General features: G+C 35.3%; 1 protein-coding gene across 2 annotated transcripts in view; it reads right to left on the bottom strand.

The window, feature by feature from the left end:
* Nucleotides 1-25,070, bottom strand: part of LOC145673474 (nardilysin-like) — a 276,674-nt gene that overhangs the window by 36,149 nt on the left and 215,455 nt on the right. For both annotated transcript variants that reach the window (XM_081743202.1, XM_081743203.1), the window contains one exon: nt 15,825-15,958. In XM_081743202.1, the coding sequence (XP_081599328.1) occupies nt 15,825-15,958 (134 nt within the window). The remainder of the gene's footprint in view (nt 1-15,824; nt 15,959-25,070) is intronic.

The raw sequence follows: 25,070 nt of genomic DNA, 5'->3' as shown, positions 1-25,070 counted from the left end.
ATAGCCGTTCTATAAGACTTACGATACTTATGCATAGCACAGTTAGGAAGTCTAAAAACGAGTAGAGGAATTTGAATATTGAATTATGAAGGGGAACCGGTAAAGAGAGAGAAGCATATTATAGAAGTAAATGTGAAGAAATAGAGCAATCAGAAACAGTATAGAATTATAATCAAATATATCGGTAAATTAATATAAGAAAGATATGAAGGAATTAAAACATAGACTCGATGTTGTGAATTAGATACGACTAATGATTGTAGAATGTTAATTAAGAGTGTTGAGAAATGAGAAATGTGTCGTGAAATAGTAAAGCAAAAAACTGGCTAACCAGTTGATATTTTGCAGATGATGATGATTTCGATAATGAAACTGCAAAAAGGATTGCAAGGTATAGAGCAATTAATTTAGTTCCATAAGCAAAAGTTAGAAAAAACTGAATAAAACGGGATGAAAACGAAAGTTACAAATGCGAATGCCACAGTGATTATAACGAGGGGACTGTGCGAGGTACAGAATTTGCACAAGAGGAAGTAGAATAGGTGACTAGTTTAGAAGTGTCTAGATTACATTAATAATTAAAACATGAAGTGATTCAGGAAACGAAAACAATGATAACAATGGTGTAAAATCAATATAGGAAGAAAGAAGACGTATTTTACCTGCCGTTAAATGAAGTGTTAAGAAAAAACATATTCCATGTTGCGTGTGGAATATTCCACTGGGGTATTCAAAATTTGAGTATAGATAATAAAGGAGAAAAGGAGCGAATCAGGACGAAATATCAATTTAGAAATGTAGCCGAGTAGAACGGAAAACAAGTGGGAAGTGTTAGTGGAAGTTAGAAGAGGAGCAATACTGGAATTAGTTAAAAAGGAAGGAAGAACGTGGTTAGAATATTCAGAAAAAAAGGACTGACTTATTCGGAATGTGACAGATGTGCCTTAGGGTTAAAAAAAAGGAAAAAGGAGAGGAGAAAGATGCAAGTCATGAACAACATTAAAGAGAAAGGTTCTTATTGAGAGAGAATGAGATTACCAGACGCACGTGTCTTGCTATGATGACGGGAGTACTTATAATAATTCTGATACTTTGCATTAATACAGACTAACTAAAGAGTGCACTGGAGGAAAAAAAAAAAAAAAAAAAATCGGCTACACGATTAGTGATACAAAATCTTGGATTTTAGATAAGATGAGAAGCTATCTGCCCTTGCAAACACTTAAAACCTGGTTTAAATCATTTGTGCCTATCGAATAAAATATATAAACTGAAGACTGTGTTGATTGCTAATTTATTAATTAAAATAAAAAACAATGTTAATTGTTGTAACAACTCTATCGAAAACACAAAATTGTGATAAATGTTTTATGATTTTTAAAAGAAAATACTAATAATAAAAATATTATTATAGAATATTATATTCCAATAATAATATAGATGGAAGCACTCACTTGCTCGATTTCCACCAGAGTTCGTTAGGCTAAGTATAACCGTGAACATTAAACCTAACACACAATATAATAATTTACCTTCATTGAAATCTTCTACGTTCCTTTCCCCCTAACCCATATGCCATACAAAAAGCAAAAATTAAAAAATTAAAGTGGCATAATACGCCATATTTTTATCGTCACAATATTGATAAAATGTAGTTATGAGTAAGTTGTTAATTCCAATTAAACACTGAATTAATTTTAAAATTCCTAGAAGGTAGAAAAATCTTGAAAATAGTACGTAGAGGATAGTTTCGATATTGTATTTGTTTATACATTTTCTCTGTCTTCTTTCAAATAGTACGAAATATTTATTAGGATGACAGAATATATTGATAAAGCTGAAACTAAGAACGGATAAAAGTCTGCTAGAAGAAGAGATTCATACTATCCTTTTTTTCCTCCTAAAATGTGCATTGTATTCTTCATTTCGTATGTGGGAAGCCCCTCTCACTATACTCACCAATATAACCTCTTCTGCAAAATCAGAATTTTCCTATTCCCTCTTCTCTGAATACGAACACAGGGCCTATCTAAGTTCTACCTTCAACAAAACCTCTCATCACAAAATCTTGTCCTCTCCCAAGAATTTTACTAAAATACCACAAGAATATACATACGTATATCTATACAATGTTCTGCAGTAGTGAACGAGGAGCATATTCTGAAAGCCTTTCCCTTATTTATCCTTACTCTTCCGTTTTATCATCATCCTGCTCCTTCTTCTCCATTATCGCAACAAGCACATTATTAATATTATATTTGATCTCTTTCTATATGTAATTTTTGTTTGCTTCGCCCCAACCTTTAAATTCATCTCTTTATTTTAGAATTAAATAAAATCTCCATCATATCATTTTACTGTATCTCTTCATATTGTTTAGTTCATAGCTTAAACTTTTTTTTTTTTTTCAATCATCTGTTCTTCCACTTATTACTTAAATGATCTGCTGTAGTCTGTACTTTCTTCATCTCAGTACTTTTCTTCTCGTAAAATATGCCTCTATTAAGTTACTCGTGTTTTTATTGTTATCCAGTTATGGACCAGAACTGACAAACGACTGAAAATACTTTTAAGCGTATCAGGAAGTTTCGTGATCGTGAAACAAAATCAACTGAAAATCTTAGTTTTGGATGTACTCCCATGTGCAAAAAAAAATTGCGCGTATACTGTAACTCACGATTTTCCGCATTTATTCCTTTTTCCTTACGTTTATGGGTAAAATTGAGTTATTAGTATGTGGAGATAATAGAGAGCAATCCATCTAAGGAGATATTTCCAAAAAATATAATAAAATAATAAAAATATAAACAAAAAACAAAATTATGCTCGGTTTTGTGTATACTGGCAACGATGATTTCTAGGGATTTTTTCAGTAGCACAGCACGATTGCGGAGGGAATTCAGTAGGGGAGTCGAGGAGATGGATCAAGGAACTAGATACTGGACTAAAATGTTGCATTTATTGGTTAAAACCTAGTGTGTAGATTGCCTGCCAAATATAAATTAGCTTCTGTAACTAAGATGTCGTACGAAAATATAGAATTAAACAGAAAAACTCTTATGTTAAGGTTCGAAGCGATACGCACCATGGCTATGAAGATTATTTCTTAAGAAAAAAGAACAAACACAACGTAGACTCTGTGGTTAGGTGGATAGAGTGGCGGACTCGTAGATATTTTATTATTTTGACACCACATCGAATCCCATCCTATCCCATCCCATTTTTTTTAACAAAACATTATTGGAAGTGTATAACTTTGATGTTAATAAGAACCGAAACAGTATAATAAGGAAATAACTTATTGATAGTATCCTTTAATCGACGTATTTATTCAGTATTAGAATACGTGTACTATTGGAAACAGTTATTGTTTTCAGTTTACGGTCTTGTATGTTACCTGCCCGTTCTTGAACAGCAGACAACTCACTTCGGATTTGTGTGTCAAGAACAGGAAAAATAACATACGCGACCTTGACAGTCTTCCCAAGTTTACCCCTTGTTATATCGACATGACGTTACATCGAATGATGCTTGTTGTCGTGAAAAAAAGGAAGAAAGGAAAAAGCTCATGTCAAATTATCGTTTGTCTGTGTGTGTGTGTGTGTGCTTGTGTTTTTTTTTTTTCTTTTTAGAGTATTGACTCTCTCCCTCTCTCTCTTTTTTTCATATCCACAATTGCAAGAAATTATGACCGACCTTTGTGGGTTTATTGGGAATAGGACGATTTATTTTGGATTCCTAACAGACGACATTTTTTTAACCATTTGCTTTAAAATTTGGCTTTGTGGCTCTTAGCACCCACGAAAGGTCATTATAAACTATATAAGCAGTTCCCGTTTTCACCGGCCGCTGAAAAGATATTGGGGAAGAGAAAAGTTCTTGCCGTAAAGATAATGAATAAAAAAAAAAACAAATTAAAACAAATAATTTATAAATCTTTATAATACACTGTAAAGTTACGAGCGATTACGGCTAAGAATTTAACGTGAGATTAAAATTACGAGTATTATGTATTATGATTAAACAAATAATATACAATAAGTAAACTACAAGCAAATTATATATTTAACAACCTGAGTGCTTAAAAACAATTACTTTATTTTTAATTATTATTTTTTTTTAAATTATTTACTTTGATTAGATGGCCTTTTTGATTTATAGGAATGATTTTTTTTTAAATTTTATTTATAATTTGCGCTAGCGGCAACGAATGAGAGTAGGGGATAATTTATATAACACTTGCGTTTTATTATGCACTGCACAAGGAGGGTGGGGATTAAGTCAGCCGCAGTTTTTTCTTTTGGGCTTTTCTTTTAACAGAAATTTGGTTTTCTGTAAGTCAAAAACTAATTTGAGTGTTATGCTTATATTTACTAAATTCTAACGACGACAAAAACACGATTTCAAAATGCAATCATAAGTCTGTGTAAGGAATGTTTTCGTTGAACGAAGCTAAATTATACAGATCTATGTATGCGGAACACGAATATTTCCAAAAGATAGCATGAATATGAACGATAATCATACCATATTTCTACATTATATAGTAGCGTGAAAAACTGATATTAAAATGATATAACAAACAGGCATAAGCTTTTTTTTCTAGCACGGCAACACATTAAACTTAACTCATTAAATTTTGGGAATTACAAATTATCACCTTACGTGTCGTTGTATTCCTATTCGTTTTCACGTTCGAGCGACAAAAGAAGAAATTGTAGTAATAGTGATAAAAATCGAATTCGAGATTTCAATGAATTCAAGTTTCACGCCCCCACATATCGAAAAGGTAATTTTGATGTCTGTCCATCTGTTCGTCTGTCGGTTCGTCACGCTTTTTCATGTATTCAAATAGAGGCCATACTGTTCGACGTATCTGGACCGCATTCTAGACATGAAGTTTTTATAACACTTTAAAAACACTAACTAACTATATGGCCTATGGAACCCGGAGGTTCAATGCCGCGTTCACAAAAGCTCTCCACTGACTTCTATTCTTAGCTAACTGCATCCAGTTTCTACTTTGTATTCCAATCTCTGCGAGATCCATCTTAATATTGTCCTCCCATCTGCGCCTAGGTCTTCCTAATGGTCGTTTTCCGATTGGTCTTCCAGTCAAGACTTTGAAAGCATTTCTACTTTCTTCCATTCTAGCTACATGACCCGCCCACCTAAGCCTCCTAGACTTGACGACCCTAACAATGTTGGGTAGATCATATAAATTGTGTAGTTCCTCGTTATGAAGTTTCCGCCATTCCCCATTCCCGTTCCTCTTGGGTCCGAATATTCGTCTCAGGATCTTGTTCTCAAATACTTTCAGTCTATGTTCTTCCCTCAGAGTAAGTGACCATGTTTCGCAGCCATACAGAACAACAGGCATAATAATCGTTTTGTATATTTTAAGCTTCAAATTCCTCGACAGAATTCGCGACAACAAGAGATTTTGAACCGAATAGTAACACGAATTCCCTGCTTTGAGTCGACATTTAATTTCTTCGTGAATTTCCTGTCTTAATATTGATCCTAGATATTTGAAACTATCCACTTTATCAAAAGTATTATTTAATATTTTAACGCATCCCGAATTTGCTGTATTCCGGTCCCGACGCACTTCCATGTATTTAGTTTTCTCTGCATTTACTTCTAAACCCATGTCCCTGCAAGAGTTTAATAAGATCTCTGCATTTCTTTCTATTGTTCTCCTATCATCCCCTATTAAATTTACATCATCAGCATATGCCATAACCTGGTCAATACAGTTCAACTGTAGGCCCTGGTTGCTATCTTTGATCTTCCTTATAGCGTATTCCAGAACGAAGTTAAATAATAATGGCGACAACGCATCTCCTTGTTTCAGGCTATTTTCGACGTGAAAGCTCGTGGACAAAAATTTTCCTACCCGGACTTTACTTTGGGATTCATTTAAACATATCTTAATTAATCTAATTAGCTTCCTCGGTATTCGAAGTTCTGTAAGAACGTTGTATAATGTTTCTCTCCTAACCGAGTGGTACGCCTTTCTAAAATCAATAAATAATTGATGTACCGGGGTATTGTATTCCCACTTTTTTCCGAGTATTTGGCGAATGGTAAATATTTGGTCGTTAGTTGATCGATTTCGTCTAAATCCGCACTGATAATCTCCAATAATTTCATCTGCGTATGGGGTCAGTCTTGCTAACAGAATATTTGAAAGGATTTTATAGGACGTTGATAGAAGAGAAATGCCTCGATAATTATTACAGTCAGTTTTGTCGCCTTTCTTGTGGATTGGAACAATGATTGATTCTTTCCACTCTTGTGGCAATTCTTCCTTGTTCCATATAAGGAGAATGAGTTTGTGATCTTGTTCCACAATTTTTCGCCTCCAGCTAAAATTAACTCAGCCGGAATTTCATCTACACCCGGAGATTTGTGTTTATAACACTATCGTTTCGAATTCTATATCCTCCGACACCTAAAAATAAGGGTACTTTACTGAAGGATGAAAATTTAAAATCATTAAATTGTCTCAAAAACGGCTGTAAAGATTTTGTTTGTATTTTTACAAATATAGTATGAATCATTGCTCTGAAAAAATACGTAAGGTGTGATTTACTGTATGGGATGCATTTTTTTGAACAATTTTCTCAATCACATTTTATAAATAAATGTATCATTAATAACCTGACAATACGACACAACTCGTTCGTCCTGTAAACATTCAGAAGAGGTAGTTTAGCCTACTCTTCGACGATTTTCCCATTAACGCCTGACTCACTTTTGTTCATATTTCATAAATAAATGTTACATAAATAACCTAACGATATGGTATAATTCCATCATCCTAAAAAGCTAGAAGTGGTATATTACTTTTCGGAGCAAGTTTTACCCTACGATTTTGTCGATAATTACTCTGGCAGTTTTGTTCGTATTTCATAAATAGCATAACTCGTTTGTCCTGAAAAGATATACAAGGAATATTTTATTCTTGGGGATGACTTTTTTAGCGATTTTCTCAGAAAGTACTCAGACGCTTTTGCTCATAGTTTACATACAATTATCTCCTTAATAATTCTAATGTATGGCATAAGTTATTTCTAACAGAAATATGACGAATGCGTACTTTACTTTTGGACGTAAGTTGCTTCGAACAAAGTTTTCTAAAACACATTATTTTATTCGCATTTCCCAAATAAATGTTTCAGTAATAGCTGCAGCCTAACACGAGTTAGTTTAAGAAATTCGAGCGAGAAAATTCAGTGCGTTTCATCCGCACCCATTCTTAAATATATTTTTAAATGTTACACCCAATCACAATTTTCCTAAGAAAATCGAAACTTCTTTTTAAATGTGCCTTGCTGTGGCCAAATGGTTCAAGTGCATTGGTTCTGGATTTGATTCCCGGTGAGAACTAGTGTATTTTTATCCAACGTTAAGGAATAGGTGCAAAGAGAAAAGTGTTTAAACAAGTCTAACCAAGCTAATGAATAATACAAAGAAATAATAGAATATTACGAAATTCTAGAAGAAACGTTGTTAATATTAGATATTTGCGTGTAAAAGTCCAACCCATGACTGTCAACTCCAAAGGTAAGAAAGTGAAACATCCAATACCAGGTTAATCAGTGGTCTCTAGTTAAAGCTATCCTACTAGGAAGTGATTGAGATACCAAAAAATATTGTAATCGCTGGGAGACATGTTAGGAGAATACATTGGGTGAGAGAGTTTAATACTGGAACTCATGAATAGTCTCTGCACCTTCGTTGAGTATTGAAGTGCGTAGGTCTATATAGGTTTGCATTGAAATGAGCATTAATACACAACATCTGTTGAACATTACGGGGGGCTTGCGGACAGGTTTGCAGTACATTTTACGGGGTTCGATATTGTAACGATCCTAGCAAACTCCTCAGCCTTTCCGCACTGTACTCTATAAGTTAAATTCGTGCTTAATTAAAACTATGTGTTTAAATTTAACACAGTTAACCGTTAATACCTGTGCACAACGGGCAACAATCCGCCAGTAATTCTTTATATTTGCCCTTTGTTTTAGCGCCATAAATGTCTTTGTTCATAAATTTCTTTGTCTATGGTTTTGCATATACGTAGCGTGGACATTAAATTTTGACTTTTACGCCATATGCATCTAATTACAAACACACCTACAGAACGAACACAACAAACTTGGAATATATAGTTTATGTATGGAAAATCATACACGAGGCGCTGCGCGGGAGAGCAGTGTGCATACATATGGCAGTCAACTTCCTAAGAAATTTATAATAATAATAATAATAATAATAAAAACAGAAAACGAAACAGTTATTTACATAATGTATTTATTTAAGCATGGAAGTGCAATAGACTTAAGTTATTTCTCTCTCTCTCTCTTTCAAGGCAACAACCTTTAGGGTGCCAAGACGTAGAAAAGGACTTGTGGCACTCATGACTATAGAGTGGTGTGTGTTTGGCACATCGGGTTCCTTCGTTGTTAGCCCCAGCTTTCTAGACCGGATGCAGTTATTCCCGGTAGAAAATACAAGAAAATATACCTTTCTATTACTATTAAAGTAAATAATTACACTCATTCCCTCAACGTGTTACTTGTTTGTTTAACTGTATACAGACAGCTGATCCATGGGAGAATCGTTGATAATAATAAATAAAACAAACTCGACAAATATTCTTGTAATTTGCTGGGCACGCCAGTGTGCCTGTTATCCGGTTGTGGCACACTGGATTATAGGGTATGGCTTTCTAATTTTTCCCCAACTATTTTAACTGCTTCAATTGAAATTAATCTATAATAATAAGAGTGAATTTAGTCTTCTTACCCTTCGATTTAGAAATAAGGTCCGCTAGAATTGTATATTTAAAAAATAATAATACTCAGAATTTTATAGAGTAGTTTGTTTTATTCGAAATGACATACTTCCTGCAACTGTTTGGGTTGGAATTATTTGAGATCAAATCTTTAAGTTTTACGACCCACGGTTATACCGACTAGGCTAAAGGACACGGTGATGATGAGAAATGAATGAAATGGTGGAATGAAGAAAGTGGGAGAAAACGGGAGAACCCCGAGAAAACCCATGCACATGGTGTTTGTCCACCACAAAATTCACTTGGTGCGAGCTGGGGTTGAACCAAGGATCCCATGCACCAAAGGTGAACGCTTTATCACTGAGCCACCGCGGCCCCTCTGAAATTATTTATAGGAGAGAGTGACTACTTTATGAAAACTTGATATCGAACACATTTGTTTAAAAATATCAGCTTTTTGTGAAATATTGCTTAATATTCAGGAAAACCTAAGTCAATAAAATAATAATAATAATAATAATAATAATAATAATAATAATAATAATAATAATAATAATAATAATAATAATAATAATAATAATAATAATAATAATCTTAAATTAAAAACTCTCTGGACCTAGTGCATTGGCATAATTCCACGAATTATAAAGAGTTTGTTTACTTTTCATGTAAGTGTAGAAGGACTTAATCCCTGTTACTTTTAATATACGAAAAAAGTGTCCAACTGTCAAATGATATGCTACATAAAATGCCCTATGCAACATAATGTAATATAGAGTCATCATTTCAGGTTGTCTAAAGAACACTTTCGTTTTAGCAAGAAAGGAAGAAAATAGAAAATACTCAGTTTTAACCTAGTAGAAAGTTTGCAGATTTAAGAGAAAATGTACAGAGTTGTTGGATATTAAATGTAGTTCGGATTAATGGAGTAAGACACTGTAGTTCATTGTATGAAATATACTGGGAGTGACCAAGCCATTGCCTATGGAAATATCGAAAGAGATACGTTAATGGTGTTAGTTGCCAACTGTTGTAGAAATGAAAAATTTAAGGAAATCTCTAAAACTCTAAAATCACAGATCCAAATTGACTAACTGCTAAGTAAAACTGCTAAATCTGACTAAAGCACAAAAAAAAAAAAAAAAAAAAAAAGTCTTAATGACCTATGTTACAGTTTCAGACACATCATTCTCATATCAAAACTACGATAGAAGTAAATTATGAATACAGGTGAATTTGCAGTTCTGGAATACCAACAAATGATTTTGCTAGATGTAAATTTTGGGAAAACATTTTTATAAGGTTTTAGATTTATTTATTGGTTTGTTTGTTTATTAGCTTCTCCATGCCGTAAACGTCGCCAACACCTAGTGGCCCACTTGCTGGTAAATGGCGATCGTCAATATAGCGACGCGTAGAAGGATTGCCGCTAGTGTGCCATTAGTGGCAGGGATTCGTCGAGTCGAAGCAGATATCTAGAATCGGGGATATTGAAGTTACCACCACGTAACAGCGAGGACTTCATTTTGATCCCCGCTCCTTTGATTTGTCACGGAGAATCGCAAAGGGACCAACACGAACTATCGCCAGTCATGTGCATGTGGTTATTATTATATATTACTTTTCCCTAACGAATTGTTATTATAAGCACAATACTTGAGCTCCGGGGGTCAAGAGTAACTCCTGCCTTTACATCATGAAGTGAAAAATCTTGAGATGGGTGCGTATAATTGTATGAATTTAGTTGGCAACTGTCGCCGATCACTAGCAAGTGAATATGGGAGAACTATGAAAAAAGTAAATAGACGCTTGCCATTTTGTTATAAAATTACATGACGAGTGCATTTGATCTGATTCCAAACAGTTATCGTCAAATATACACGGTTAATGGAGCACTCTGATTAGAAATATTAAAAATACTTCAACGATTTATCACTCTACAAGCTGTGTCTTCATAATCGCCTCCGTGGCGAATTCGGAAGAACACGCAACTAATAACCCTAAGGTTGGTGGTTCACGCCCAGCTCAGGGCACTTTATTTTTCCTTTTTTTTAAAAAATGTTTGTAGACTCACCTTAATGCAAAGGCGATTTAACGTATTTTAGGGGAACAATTTTGTGGTTTGTTGGCGTTCCGTCGCTTCTCTGCCAATGGTGGTATAATTTTCAAAGCGGAAGTGGGACCAATTTTTGGCTGCGGGACCACCAATTTTTGGGGACATGTCGCTAGTTGCCTATCGGTAGTCCACCGACGCTTACGGCATGGGGTTGTCCCCACACAAGTGAGGCAGATTGTAATCGACCAAGAGTGTTTGGGAAAAATGGGAAACATCTTCCGACTTCGACTTCTGAATAATTCGTTTAGGATCAAGTCGAATCAAGGCTGCGTCACGGGAAGGCAGAACAAGTGAGGCAATCTTTCCAAGCACTACGCTGAAGAGCCTCTGTCTCATTCAAGACTTAGACTCTTCAGGAAAAGTAACAAGTTTATTACTTGTAATTTATTCTTTGAGTCAAAGTATTTTGCAATAAACCATCGTTTTGTAAGATATTTTTACAATTGTATACTATTAATTTCGAAAATTGTACACATAATATAATTTCCCATCATGGATTTGAAAAAATCAAAGTTCGAACAAAGAAAGATCTTCGATCCACATGTCTCTTTCATTATTGACCCTTAATTTATTTTAGTCCTAGGCAAAGCGAATCGACGGGATGGCTCTAAGTGAAAACATTCATTTAGATGGTTAAGTAATCTGGAAATTCCTGCTGTTATTTCACGAAACACAACAAATCTTGAAAATGAAATGAAATCTTTGAGTTTTACGTCCCACGGTTATGCCGGTTAGGCTAAAGGAGACGGTGATGATGAGAGATGAGTGAAATGGTGGAATGAAGAAAGTGGGAGGAAACGGGAGAACCCCGAGAAAACCCACGAGCACGGTGTTTGTCCACCACAAAGTTCACTTGGCGGGGGCTGGGATCGAACCCGGGACCCCAAGCACCAGAGGTGAACGCTCTACCACTACAACAAATCTTGAGAAACAAAAACAATTTTGCTTACCAGGGGAAGGGAGTAAATCATCTGCTTACGTTTGCTTAACTAGGAAGAAGGCAAGGGTGTATTTATGAATATACAATATTTGGCATAATTTGAATGCAATTTGCCTTAAAATCCTAATATATATCGTCTGCATTTGAATGCCCTCCCAGAAAAAAAAAAATACAGAGAAATCGGCGCCCTTGGAAGAAGGTCTAGTGAAAGGAATAAAAATGTGATAACGTAATGCTTGAACAACTCTATCTAATGGAGAAAAGTAAATTAGTATTCAACACTTCTTTCAATTTTAAGCATTTCAAAGATTCTCGTAATTTAGTAGCGTCCCGGATTTGCATTTTTGAAGTACGGGTACTCTATCTATACCTTAACGTTTCAGACCACGCACTTAAGCCGCTTTGCCACAAGAGGCACATAGGAGTTTTTCTTTCGATTTCCTTAGGAATATTGAGAATGGTATGACTTTTAAAACTATGTTTAAAAAAAGAATACATATCGACACAATAAGATGATAATCTAATACCTAGGAAATATATTGAATTGTTTTTAATTTGTTCTCACGCTACCAAAACAGTATTTTTTTTTTTATTCCAGCCTTTTAATATAAGCATTTCACACTATTGTCTGTTCTAGGACAATACAATTCTAGTTCATGTATATGCTAGCTTTGGAAATACAGTAGAATTTCGCTTATCCGACATAAACAGGCAGGCAGAACGCTGGATAATATGGATGTGTTAAGAAAAGACCTGTTAAAAGTAAAACTTATGATATAATTTTACATATTACACATCTAATAATAATGTTTTATAACAAATAACTGCACTGCACTGAATCAGGGACGTATCCAGCGTGAGGGCCTGAGGGCTGTCCCCCTCCGAAACTCAATCACTTTTTAATAAACATGCTTTTACCCTTTTGAGATTCTTTTATATCAGTTTACTAATAGTCAGTGTCCAAACTTTGGGCAATGTGCTGTCTTGTTATAATTCTAAGAACATACCATAATGCCATTATACCATTTGGAATTAAAGAACAGGAATTAAATAGGATTAACATTTTGTTTCCGTTCTGTTTTTAACTTTAATATATTAGAACGATACACTCAATGTCTTCTTGCTATTTTTGTTATGTGATATACGTAGCAGACAGTTTTCTTTAGTTACATTTCTCTCCAAAATATGTTTCATTTTGTTTGTGCTATAATGCAGTTTCCAAAATAAACCGGTTTATAAATGAAAAGTAGGAAAAAGTTTAAGAGAAATACAGAACTGTTGCATTATTATTATTATTATTATTATTATTATTATTATTATTATTATTATTATTATTATTATTATTATTATTATTATTGATATTGATATTTTTAAAACATTAGAATTACGTGCTTACGAGGATTCGTGTTGGGCCGCCTCCGAATAGAAAACCTGGATACGTGTCTGCACTGAATGATAGATGTATGAGTCAACGTGTAGACGGGCGCGCTAGGCGATATACTCCAAAGCATGAAAAATAGATTAAGACCACAACTTGCAGTTCTTCTTGCCGATTGGTGCTTTCTGCAATGATATATCGGATCATACGGTATGTGTAACAAAGGATGGTCGGATAAGCGAGACCATGGTGTATTGGTGTTTCACGCACCTAAACCTGTAAAATGTTTGTATATACGATTATCTTTCACTCCCTGGCTAATTTGTGGGTATGATCACACACCTTGCCTCATAAAGTATAGTCTTATAAAGAAAAAAATATTTTTTTAGCTAAAAGCTAAAGGGAAGTCAACTTCAGTAATTTACTTTAGGTTTTTTTTTTTTTTTTTTTTTTTTTTTTTTTTTTTTTTTTTTTTAATAATGGCAAACTAGTCCATTTCATCACGATAAATCACGTTTGATACTAAGATGTCTTTTTCTGTCCGTATATATCCTTTACATTTTGTTGGAGACAAAATTGTTATTTTCCCAAGAAAACAGGGTGAGAGAAGCTATACAACAACATGAACTGAAAACAATAGCTATTACCAATAATACTGTAATCCTGGATATCAATAAGTTGTCCTTAGTATATTGCTTCGGTTCTTATTAACATGAAAATTATTCGATGTGGTGTCAAAGTAATAAAATAACTACGAGTCCGCCACTCTATCCACCTAACCATAGAGGCTACGTTGTGTTTGTTCTTTTTTCTTAAGAAATAATCTTCATAACCATGGTGCGTATCGCTTCGAACCTTAACATAAGAGTTTTTCTGTTTAATTCTATATTTTCGTACGACATCTTAGTTACAGAAGCTAATTTATATTTGGCAGGCAATCTACACACTAGGTTTTAACCAATAAATGCAACATTTTAGTCCAGTATCCAGTTCCTTGATCCATCTCCTCGACTCCCCTACTGAATTCCCTCCGCAATCGTGCTGTGCTACTGAAAAAATCCCTAGAAATCATCGTTGCCAGTATACACAAAACCGAGCATAATTTTGTTTTTTGTTTATATTTTTATTATTTTATTATATTTTTTTGGAAATATCTCCTTAGATGAATTGCTCTCTATTATCTCCACACACTAATAACTCAATTTTACCCATAAACGTAAGGAAAAAGGAATAAATACGGAAAATCGTGAGTTACAGTATACGCGCAATTTTTTTTGCGCATGGGAGTACGTCTGTCTATTCGTCCAGACATATGTACACTGCCTACAATTTAAGTAGTTATATGGTACTAGTGAAAGAACAGAAATACGATGATGTGCAACCGTTGTTCTTTCTTCCCTTTCTACAGTATGCTGCAGAACAAACAGTACTGAAATTCGCGCAGGTGCAATGTGGCATGAGCTGTGAGCGCCATATGTGTGCCTAGTTGTGTGGACTAGAGTAATGTACAGTTGGCGCGAAGATAATGTTACTGATGATAGAGGAGACGGTGTTGTTTTTATGTCGAGCACTAAATTAATTCTGTAATGGTGCAATTCTTATGATAACATAGTAGTAGTCTTTCCTAATTGAGAGATTATTGACATAGCAAAGCTAACAGAGAATGCTAATATAGTGATTGATAAATTAGAATAGAAGTCTTGCCTATAACAGGCGGAGACAAGACTTACAGTTTGCTATATAACGTACGGTTGATTGCTCAGTAATGAATATATTCACTTTTCCGTTAAGACGGTGAACTGAACTACTAGAAAAACAAAAAATGAATAAAATTAAAAGCAACGAATACAGGAAGCATCCTGAATCAAGCCCTTAAGAAGGCAGTATCCTATGAGATGTGCTCTATTAATCTATTCTCTGACCGAGAACTCCCGACGGCGTTTAATTAAATACTTTCAGTACAATATTTCAACTCGAAACTAGAAACATCATCTGACAGTTGTATTACAAGGTAAGATATTTTATTTTTTAATTAGTCTTGAAAGCCTAATAAATCTAAGATACTGAAAGATACTAGAATTATTGATATCGAAGCCCAAAGTAGCGAGCTATTCATAGTTCAAATTATTTGCCTGTGTAAATTCTATCGCTTGAGGATATATACTGTATATATATCGTTATTATTATTATTATTATTATGTTCGGCATTAAAATTATGTGTGTTGAACTTTACACGATCAAACTATGGGCGTGGCTATCTATCTGGAGGCTCATAGATACGAACTATGAAGGAGGTTGAATCAATCCTAGAGTTTGGTCACTCATTTTTTGTCCGCTTACTCAAACTGGAAGTTCTTTTCGAAGTCCAAAATCCCAAACACGTGTTTACAAACAAGTAACTACTTTGAGAAACTGAATGATGAGGATGGAGTAGAATAGCATCACGATTAACCATGGCTTAAAATCACACACATTGTCTCTGAATGATCAGTATCAGTATTTTATTGTTTTATGATGTTTGTTCCCTATGAGTTGCATGATCAATAAGATACTGCAGAGAATAAATTCTAATTTCATAACTTACTTAGCCAATGATGATGACTTGAGAAAGGAATTATAATATGCTTTTGTTTGTACATCCTTCAAAGCGTCAAATACGGACGGCTCTATGTTCTTACTGAAGTCAATCATCTTCTTCACTATGGTTTCTAAAAGGAGCTGAAAAAAAATATTAAAATAACTAATTCACAAAAAGTTCATAAAAGAAAACAAAGAAATTACAGATCAATGAATTGACATAAAATAAATTATTCTATTAACTTAGTTAACTGCGAAAGAGATATAATCTTGACACTAAACCTTATTATTATTATATTCATATGAGTATAATAGTAATGAATACTCAAGACAAATTGAAATGCAACATACGTACACATAATGTAAGTTAATGTTGCAAGGGAGAGATCATAAGACTATAGCTAGCTTTTTCCAAATTCGGGTACGTGGAGTCCCTAGTTCGATCCTAGTCCGCGTCAAGTGGGATTTGTGATGGACAAACACCATGTAATGGGTTTTCTGAAGGTTCTCAGGTATCATCCCACTTTCTTAATTCCAAAATTACCATCCACCCCATCACCACCGTCTCACTTAGCCTCGATGCATATAAAAAGCTTTTTACAACTAGAGCTATATGATATAAAGGCCTTCAAATCAAAGTAGGATCCAAAGCACAGAATACCAAGGGAATGAAGTCTGGGCTTCCCACACTAAAGGCATAAAAGTTGATAATTTATCCAGACGTAATAAAGTGTTAGACGACTTTCGTATCTCGCTGGAAATAATACTGCCTTCTCAGTGTCATAGATGAACATTGTCACACACTATGTTGATACGAATTGTGTAGAGCACATTTCCAGCAGTTCAGCATACCGGTAGTGAGGATAGACAGCAACAATATGCAATATTCACAGAAAATCGACGTGTTACTGATAGATCAAGTTCTTCTGCTCAGTAAATGAGAGGTAGTGTTCAATTTCCAATTAGCAGTGGTTAAATGCTCTTCTGTGGTCCAACTACTTATTAGTTCTTACGATTGAACATTACCTACACATTTTAAGAGAACATAATACATCACCTATTATTAAATAACTCAACAACTAAACTTAATTTTAGGTTGTGAACTTTAAAGACAATTTATAAATTATCATCTATGTAGCACTTGCAGACCTAATTGAAGCAAGCGTGTCGAGCTTCTACCATTACACTCGACTGGTATTTCTCTCTCTGTGTGAGTGTGTATCCGTCTGCCAGTTCCACGGCAACTCTCGTAAACCTTACATAATTTCAATAAAACTCGATATGTTTCTCCTACTTTTCGAAATAAGATTTTGTTATAGGTTGAAATTCATTAAGAATAGGGGTAAATTCCACGTCATGTTACAAGTTTGAACCTATGCATAGTAAACAATATTGCACGACGAAGTACGAAATGTTATTCAATTATGACAAAACATAATGTATAATTTCTTTAAAATAAATAAATAAATAAATAAATACCTCTTGCGATTTTTTAATAATGTTAAACAATAACTTGTAAAAATTATTCGATTTTGATAATAGTTTTATGTATATTAATTTTATGAATTCAGCCCCTTACTGAACCCTAAATTTCCCCTCCCCGACTAAAAAAATAAAAAAAAGAATAAAAACAAAAACTAAATTACAAGATGACCGCCAAACTGACTACCTCACTTATTCTATGATATATGGAACCCGGAGGTTCAATGCCGCGTTCACAGAAGTCCTACATTGACTTTCGTTCATAGCCAACTGGATCCAGTTTCTAGTTTGTGCTATTTCTGCGAGATTCATCTTAATATTGTCCACCAATCAGCGCCTAGGTCTTCCTAATGGCCGCTTCCCGACTGGATTTCCAGTTAAAACTTTAAAACGTTCATACATTCTTCCATTTCGGTTACGTGACCTGCCCACCTGTCTCTCCTAAACTTGATGACCGTAACAAAGTTTGGTAAACGGTATAAACTATGCAGTTCCTCGTTATGAAGTACACCATTCTCGATTCCTGTTCATCTTCGGTCCGAATATTCGTCTCAGCAGGTTGTTCTCAAATACTCTCAGTCTACATTCTTTCTTCACAGTAAGCGACCATGTTTCGCAACCATATAGCACAAAAGGCTGTTTTATATATTTAAAGCTTCAAATTTTTCGACACAATTCACGACGATAAAAGATTTTGAACTGAATAATAACACGAATTCTCTCCTTTAAGTCGACTAATTTCTTTGTGAATATGGTTGCTGTCTGTTAATATTGATCCTAGATATTTGGAAGTATCCACTTTGTCAAATGTTACTTGATATTTTGCCGCATCCATAATTTGCAGTATTACGATCTCAGCGAACTTCCTTGTATTTGGTTTTCTACTCATTTACTTCCAACAAATGTCCCTGTAAGCGTTTAATACGGCCTCTGCATTTCTTTCTATTGTTCTCTTATCGTCCCTTATCAGATTTACATCATCAGCATACGAAATAACCTGGTGAATACCATTCAGCTCTAGACCCTGGTTGCTATATTGGATTTTCCATATAGCTACTCCAGAACAAAGCTGAATAAAAGTGGCGACAATGTATCTCCCTGTTTCAAGCATTCTCGACGTGAAAGCTCGTGGACAAGAATTTTTCTACTCGAACTTTTACTCTATGTACATGGGTTCGATATTTATGGAAACTTAGATGAAGCAAGGCACCGTCAATACATGAGACATGTGTTAACACAGTCCGTCACTTATCTTCAGTTCAACCAACATCACTCGCAGCAAAGTAATGCTACTACAGATACAGTTTTTCACCAGGTTCTGTAATGGAACGGCGTGCGTTTATCAACAACGGCGTGCTTACAAATCTATCCCAACAAAAATGACCTTGCACATGAAAACATATTTTACATCATTTCTGGCGATTGTAAGTCTGGTTACGAACGAAATTGCAAGTAAAGAAGAGGTGCCTTAAAATTAGTACGGTGAGAACAATAACACAGTTCTCACGTTTCAGGTGAGAACAATAACACAGACACGAAGAAGCTTGGACTATAAGCAGTGACATGAGAGAGAGAGACGGAGATTTGGTATTTTCGGGTTTAATTTTTTTTTTTTTTAATATTTCTTTTTTTAATATTTCAATGTCTTTGGGGTAAAAGTGTTAAAATGTGATTTATATTTCGAGATTGTCATTATGAGAACTTGGAGCAATTTTCTATTCACTGCTGTTTTGAAAAAAATGGCCGCCATTTTGATTTTACATTGGACCGCCGAGAAAATCTATACAGCAAATTTAGAATATATTGTGCTTCTACCCCAAAATTTCAACTTAAAAGTTCAAAAATTGCACTCTGTAGCGTGGGTACCAGCCATTTTGAAATTTTACGTTGGTATGGCGCTAAAATCTATACAGGAAATTTAGAAAATGAAATGAAATGAAATCTTTGAGTTTTACGTCCCATGGTTATGCCGGCTAGGCTAAAGGAGACGGTGATGATGAGAAATAAATGAAATGGTGGAATAAAGAAAGTAGGAGGAAACGAGAGAACCCCGAGAAAACCCACGCAAACAATGTTTTTCCACTACAAAGTTCACTTGGCGCGAGCTGGAATCGAACTAGGGACCCCATGCACCAGAGGTGAACGCTCTACCATTGAGCCACCGCGGCCCTTACAGGAAATTTAGAGTATCCCGTGCTTGTACCCTGAAAATTTCAACAAGACCAGAAGTTGTACATTGTAATGTGTGTGGTAGAGGAAGGCAAACAAACAAATGTAGATCGAGTCATCCCAGGAGCCTCATTGACGTTCGCCAAATATGAATACCAAATATATTAATTTAAAACAAAAATATAATTCATGTTTTACAAAATAAATGCTTCAAAGTGTCTTATATGAAATATTTTCCAGCGTAAAATAGCTTTATTGTTGAAGTTCACTTCCAATACTTTGTGCGTTCAATTACGGGAATTTCTCGAGCACTTGTTGCAAGACGGTTCTTTCTCGAAAATTAATTTAAAACAATTAACAAAGATATAAGTCATATTTTATAAAGTAAATGTTTCAAAATGTCTTAAATGAAAGTAAGTATCTTCCAGTGTAAAATAAATGGTTTTATTGCTAAAGCATTCACTTGCCGATGCTTTGTGCGTTTATTGCGAGAATTTCCCGAGAACTTCTTTCACGACGGGTTTTTCTCGAAAATGTTGCTTTCTATACTGTACATTGAAACTTCCACTAGTACTGAAGTTTGAAGTCAGCACTTAAAACAGTAAGCGTTACGTAATGTTCGAAACTCCGAGCATTAAGCTCTTTAATTTGACAAGAATTTTTACGCTATTGCTGGTGTTGATTCTACAGAATGCTTATTTGCAGAGTAGCAACAAATGACTGAACTAAACTGTTGTTGCTGAGAAAATCAAATTTTACTGAAGGATATTTGTGTTACTAAAAGTAAGAAATAATACTAATAGTTTTACTGATGTATTTACATGTTTAGTGGTAGTACCGGCACCTATAGCCTTAAACCCGTCAAACGTATGAAGGATAACGTCCTTCAGCGTCGCTGAGTCGGAGCGGCGAGCACACTATTTACGGGAAGTATTTTCTAAAATATAAAACTGCATATTTCACTTCCAATAGGCTACAAGCATAATCCATACATTAATTTGTTTTATAATTATCTCAAGCTAAGGTACGTTTTATATTCATTCAGTGCATTCAGAACTTTATATAAAGGTCTTATGTTGAATGTTGTTATATAAACAAAATATTGGCCTGAAAGAGCTTTTATACATTTTGGACCGAGACACACACAGGGAATCGAAACCCAGGAGCGCTCGCACACGAAGATTTGGTACACTTTTCTCCTTAGCCTGAACAGCTAAATCAAGGTAATCATGGTCTGCAAGATCATCATGATTTTACAAAACAAAACAAAACGTAAGCTTAACAGCAGAAAACATTATAGCATTTTCGATAGTATTTTGCATGATACACCTCCACAGAAAAAAAAAGTAGCTTGAGTATAAAAAAAAAAAAAAAAAAAAAAAAAAAAACGAAGTGTTTCAAAAGAAAACACAATATGGATAATGAAGTCCAGTCAATTTAATTGAATTATTAGAGAAACATTTTCCAGTACTGAAAAATTAAGTTTCAGAAAGGAAGTGACATATACATGCTTCTCAAAGAGGTTCCTTAAGCTATAAGTTTCACATTTATCTATGACAGCAATATGGCAAAAATTACTGAAATATTATAGCTGTTAGTCGCAATAAAATCCATCATTTTCAGTGTCGTAAGTGTTGTTAAAATTAAGTAGTTCCGCGATTTTAGACACAACAATGGTTTTGGGATCGTTGGAAAGCGCTTGAAACGGAGAATAACGATTTCTTGAGGATATTTTCCTGTATATGGATTCGTTTTAAAGTTTTACGCAGTCAAATCATAACACACAAACTAAGAATATCTTTTCAATTTACGGCCCGCCATGTTCGTAGACGCGATAAAGTATGGAAGATGGTCGATATAAATAACGATTTCTAATGTATTCTCTGTGAAACAAGGTAAGAACGAAGTTTCTATCTTGAATTGCTGAGAAAGGATAAAATCTGTGAACGCACACCCTGATGATGACACATCTCTGTATATCCAAGTGAGATTTTCTGGGACTGAGTATGTTATTTAGGACAATATTCTAAACATCTCTATCAATTTTCAGCTTCTAATTATAAAATTACGTATTAAAGCCTAAATCACTGGATTACTCCTCTTCCATTTTAGGTCAAATATCAAAAAACGCTGACATATGTGTTTGATTATTGTACATGAAAAAGTCCAAATATGGAATATCATGTCTGTATTCTTAAGGTATACCGGGATACGGATGTCTTAGTACAATATTTGCCACCACCATTTCCCTATCTTCCACGTCGAATTTCCAAAAGGCTTTGGGGTGAGATTTTTTTTTTTTAATAGTTTTACCTTACGTCATACATTTTATGTATTGTCCAAATTTCAAATTTCTTTCGCAAGCAGTTTGACCCAGGCGCCGATCAGGTTCTCTTTAATCCAAATGTATGGGCCACCGCAATGAACTTTCTCGTTCCAATTTCTTGAACTAAATCATGTTGTGCTGCAGTTATTAATAAAACATTTCCTTGTGAAATACCAAGAAAATTATGTCATTTTTTGAAAATTTCGCCCAAAGAAAACTCGTCTCAAAAATAAACTACCCCTTTGAGATTTTTCCACAAGAAAATGCCTTATGCTGTATGTTAGGATTGAAATATTTTTATATAAAATAATAAAATCGCAGATGAAATTTACACAACTGTCAATAAATCTCACCTCAAAAGTAAACTATCCCTTAGGGATATTCTCATGGGAGTTACTTACGCAACACTATAAGAATATTAATGAAATATTTATTTATGAAATATGAACAAAATCGAATTTGTTTTTCAGAAAATTGTAAATTAAAAAAAAAAAAAAAAAAAAAAAACTACCATTCGTATATTTTTTCAGGATAAGTGAACTAGGCCATATTGTCAGGTTACTAATGAAATATGAACAACATCGCTTGAGTCGTGTTTTTAGAAAATCGTGCGAGAAAACTCATGCTTAAGGATAAACTGCCCCTTGTATATATTTTCAAGCCAAAATAAGGTCCGGAATCGCATTATCAGGTTATTATGAAATATTTAATTTTGAAATATGAACAAAATTACGTGTTTTATGAAAATCACCTGAAAAGACTCACCCCACGAACAAACTGTCTTTCGTGCATTTTTTCAGGATAAACGACTTAAGCTATATTGTTTGGTTATTAATAAAATATGAACAAAATCGCTTGAGTCGCTTTTGAGAAAATTGTCTGAAAAAAGCTCATTACAAAAGTAAACTATCCCTTCTCGATTTTTCAGAGAAATCACTCACACTACTATATTAGGTTTTTCTGAAAAATGGATTTATGAGATACTAGCATCAGTTTCCCGCTTCGCTGGGTTAAATTAAGAAAAAATAGTAATATGTTTCGTTAGTCAGTCACTTTTTACTATTACTAAAGCGCTCCTTGATATTGGTCATTTTCGATGGTTTTTATATATCCCCTCTTCTCCCCATGTTGCGGGCCACGGCATCGGAAGTGTCATTGTTTATCTCAGCGACCGTGAAAAGTATGAATTCGACACTGATACTGGTAATTTTGATTATATATACATACACACACAGGGGCGGACCCAAGGGGGGCTATAACCACCCCCTTGACGCTCAGGTATATACTGGATAAAATGGGCTTCAATCCTGCCTTACACTGGATAAAATGGGCAAACTATGGTTTAGCCCCTTCCTTAATCATATCCTGGATCCGCCACTATATATATATATATATATATATATATATATATATATATATCCAGGGTGTCCTATTAATGCGTACAAAAAATTTAAGAGTAGATAGCTGATGTCACCAAGAAAAAAAGTCCATAGTTTCGGAGATATAGGGTGCCGAAAGTGTGCGAAAATAAACTTTAGAGATCTATATCTTCACTATCCTAAACGATAGAGCAAAGGTCAAGTCAAAGACATCGAATGTGCTCTATCCAAAAAATGCTTATGCAGCAATCCTGAAACCCGTACAAAAGGGATTCCCCAAAGGAAGTGGGGAATCCTCGTCAATTCTCTTGTAAAAGAGAGGTCTACTAGCGTGGTTCGAAGACTATAAAAACAGCAAACAGTAATTCGTTGTCGGCAATGAGATATCTTCAACGAATTCAACATGGTGCAGGATTTTTTTTATTAGCTACGTAGGGTTGCGTAACTGCTACATCAGTAAGAGGTAAAAACATATACTTTAGTTAGCGTGCGTAGTCCTGCCCCCCCCCCCCCCCACCACCATCACGCAGTTCTTCGAAAACAATTTCAATCGTTTGTACTTCGTTTGCTCCCATTTGCTCCGCAGTAGCTCCGTTTGCTCCCTTACCGTTCCCGAGAAAATGGAATCTTAAAGTAAGGGGGGGGGGCAGAACAACGTCGTTCCAGCTCCCCCACCCAACTAAAAATAATAGTTGAGGGGAACGGAAGGTGGCATTCGTTTGTACTTGGTTTGCTCCCATTTGCTCCACAGTTTCTGCGTTTGATCCCCTACCGTTCCCGAAAAAATAGAAATATAAAGTGGGGCGGCCAGAACAACATGGTCCCAGCCCCCCCAATCAATAGCAGAGAGAAACGGATGGTGGCATTCATTTGTACTTCGTTTGCTCCCATTTGCTCCGCAGCAGCTCCGATTGCTCCCTTACCGTTCCCGAGAAAATAGAAATTTAAACTGAGGGGCCAGAAAAAGGTGGTCCTAGACCCTCGAATTAAAAACAGTCACAGAGAGGAACAAATGGTCGCATTCGTTTGTACTTCGTTTGCTGCCATTTGCTCCGCAGTAGCTCCATTTGCTCCCTTACCGTTCCCGAGAAAATAGAAATTTAAACTGATGGGCCAGAAACAGATGGTCCCAGACCCTCGGATTAAAAACAGTCACAGAGAGGAACAAATGGTCGCATTCGTTTGTACTTCGTTTGCTCCCATTTGCTCCGCAGTAGCTCGGTTTGCTCCTTTACCGTTCCCGAGAAAATAGAATCTTAAAGTGGGGGGGCCAGAACAACGTCGCTTCAGCCCCCCCACCCAACTAAAAATAATCGCTGAGCGGAACGGATGGTGGCATTCGTTTGTACTTCGTTTGCTCCCATTTGCTCCGCAGTAGCTCCATTTGCTCCCTTACCGTTCCCGAAAAAATAGAAATTTAAACTGAGGGGCCAGAAAAAGGTGGTCCCAGACCCTCGAATTAAAAACAGTCACAGAGAGGAACAAATAGTCGCATTCGTTTGTACTTCGTTTGCTCCCATTTGCTCCGCAGTAGCTCCGTTTGCTCTCTTACCGTTCCCGAGAAAATGGAACCTTAAAGTGGGGGGCCAGAACAAAGTTGTTCCAGCCCCCCACCCAACTAAAAATAATCGCTGAGCGGAACGGATGGTGGCATTCGTTTGTACTTCGTTTGCTCCCATTTGCTCCGCAGTAGCTCCATTTGCTCCCTTACCGTTCCCGAAGAAATAGAAATTTAAAGTGGGGGGCCAGAACAACATGGTCCCAGTCCCTCCACCAAATAGCAGAGAGAAACGGATGGTGACATTCGTTTGTACTTCGTTTGTTCCCATTTGCTCCGCAGTAGCTCCGTTTGCTACCTTACCGTTCCCGAGAAAATAGAAATTTAAACTGAGGCGCC

This window comes from Thermobia domestica, chromosome 16 (assembly GCF_964235325.1).
Source record: "Thermobia domestica chromosome 16, izTheDome1.hap1.1, whole genome shotgun sequence".
NCBI classification, from domain to species: domain Eukaryota; kingdom Metazoa; phylum Arthropoda; class Insecta; order Zygentoma; family Lepismatidae; genus Thermobia; species Thermobia domestica.
This window is presented reverse-complemented; position numbering and strand designations above follow the sequence as displayed.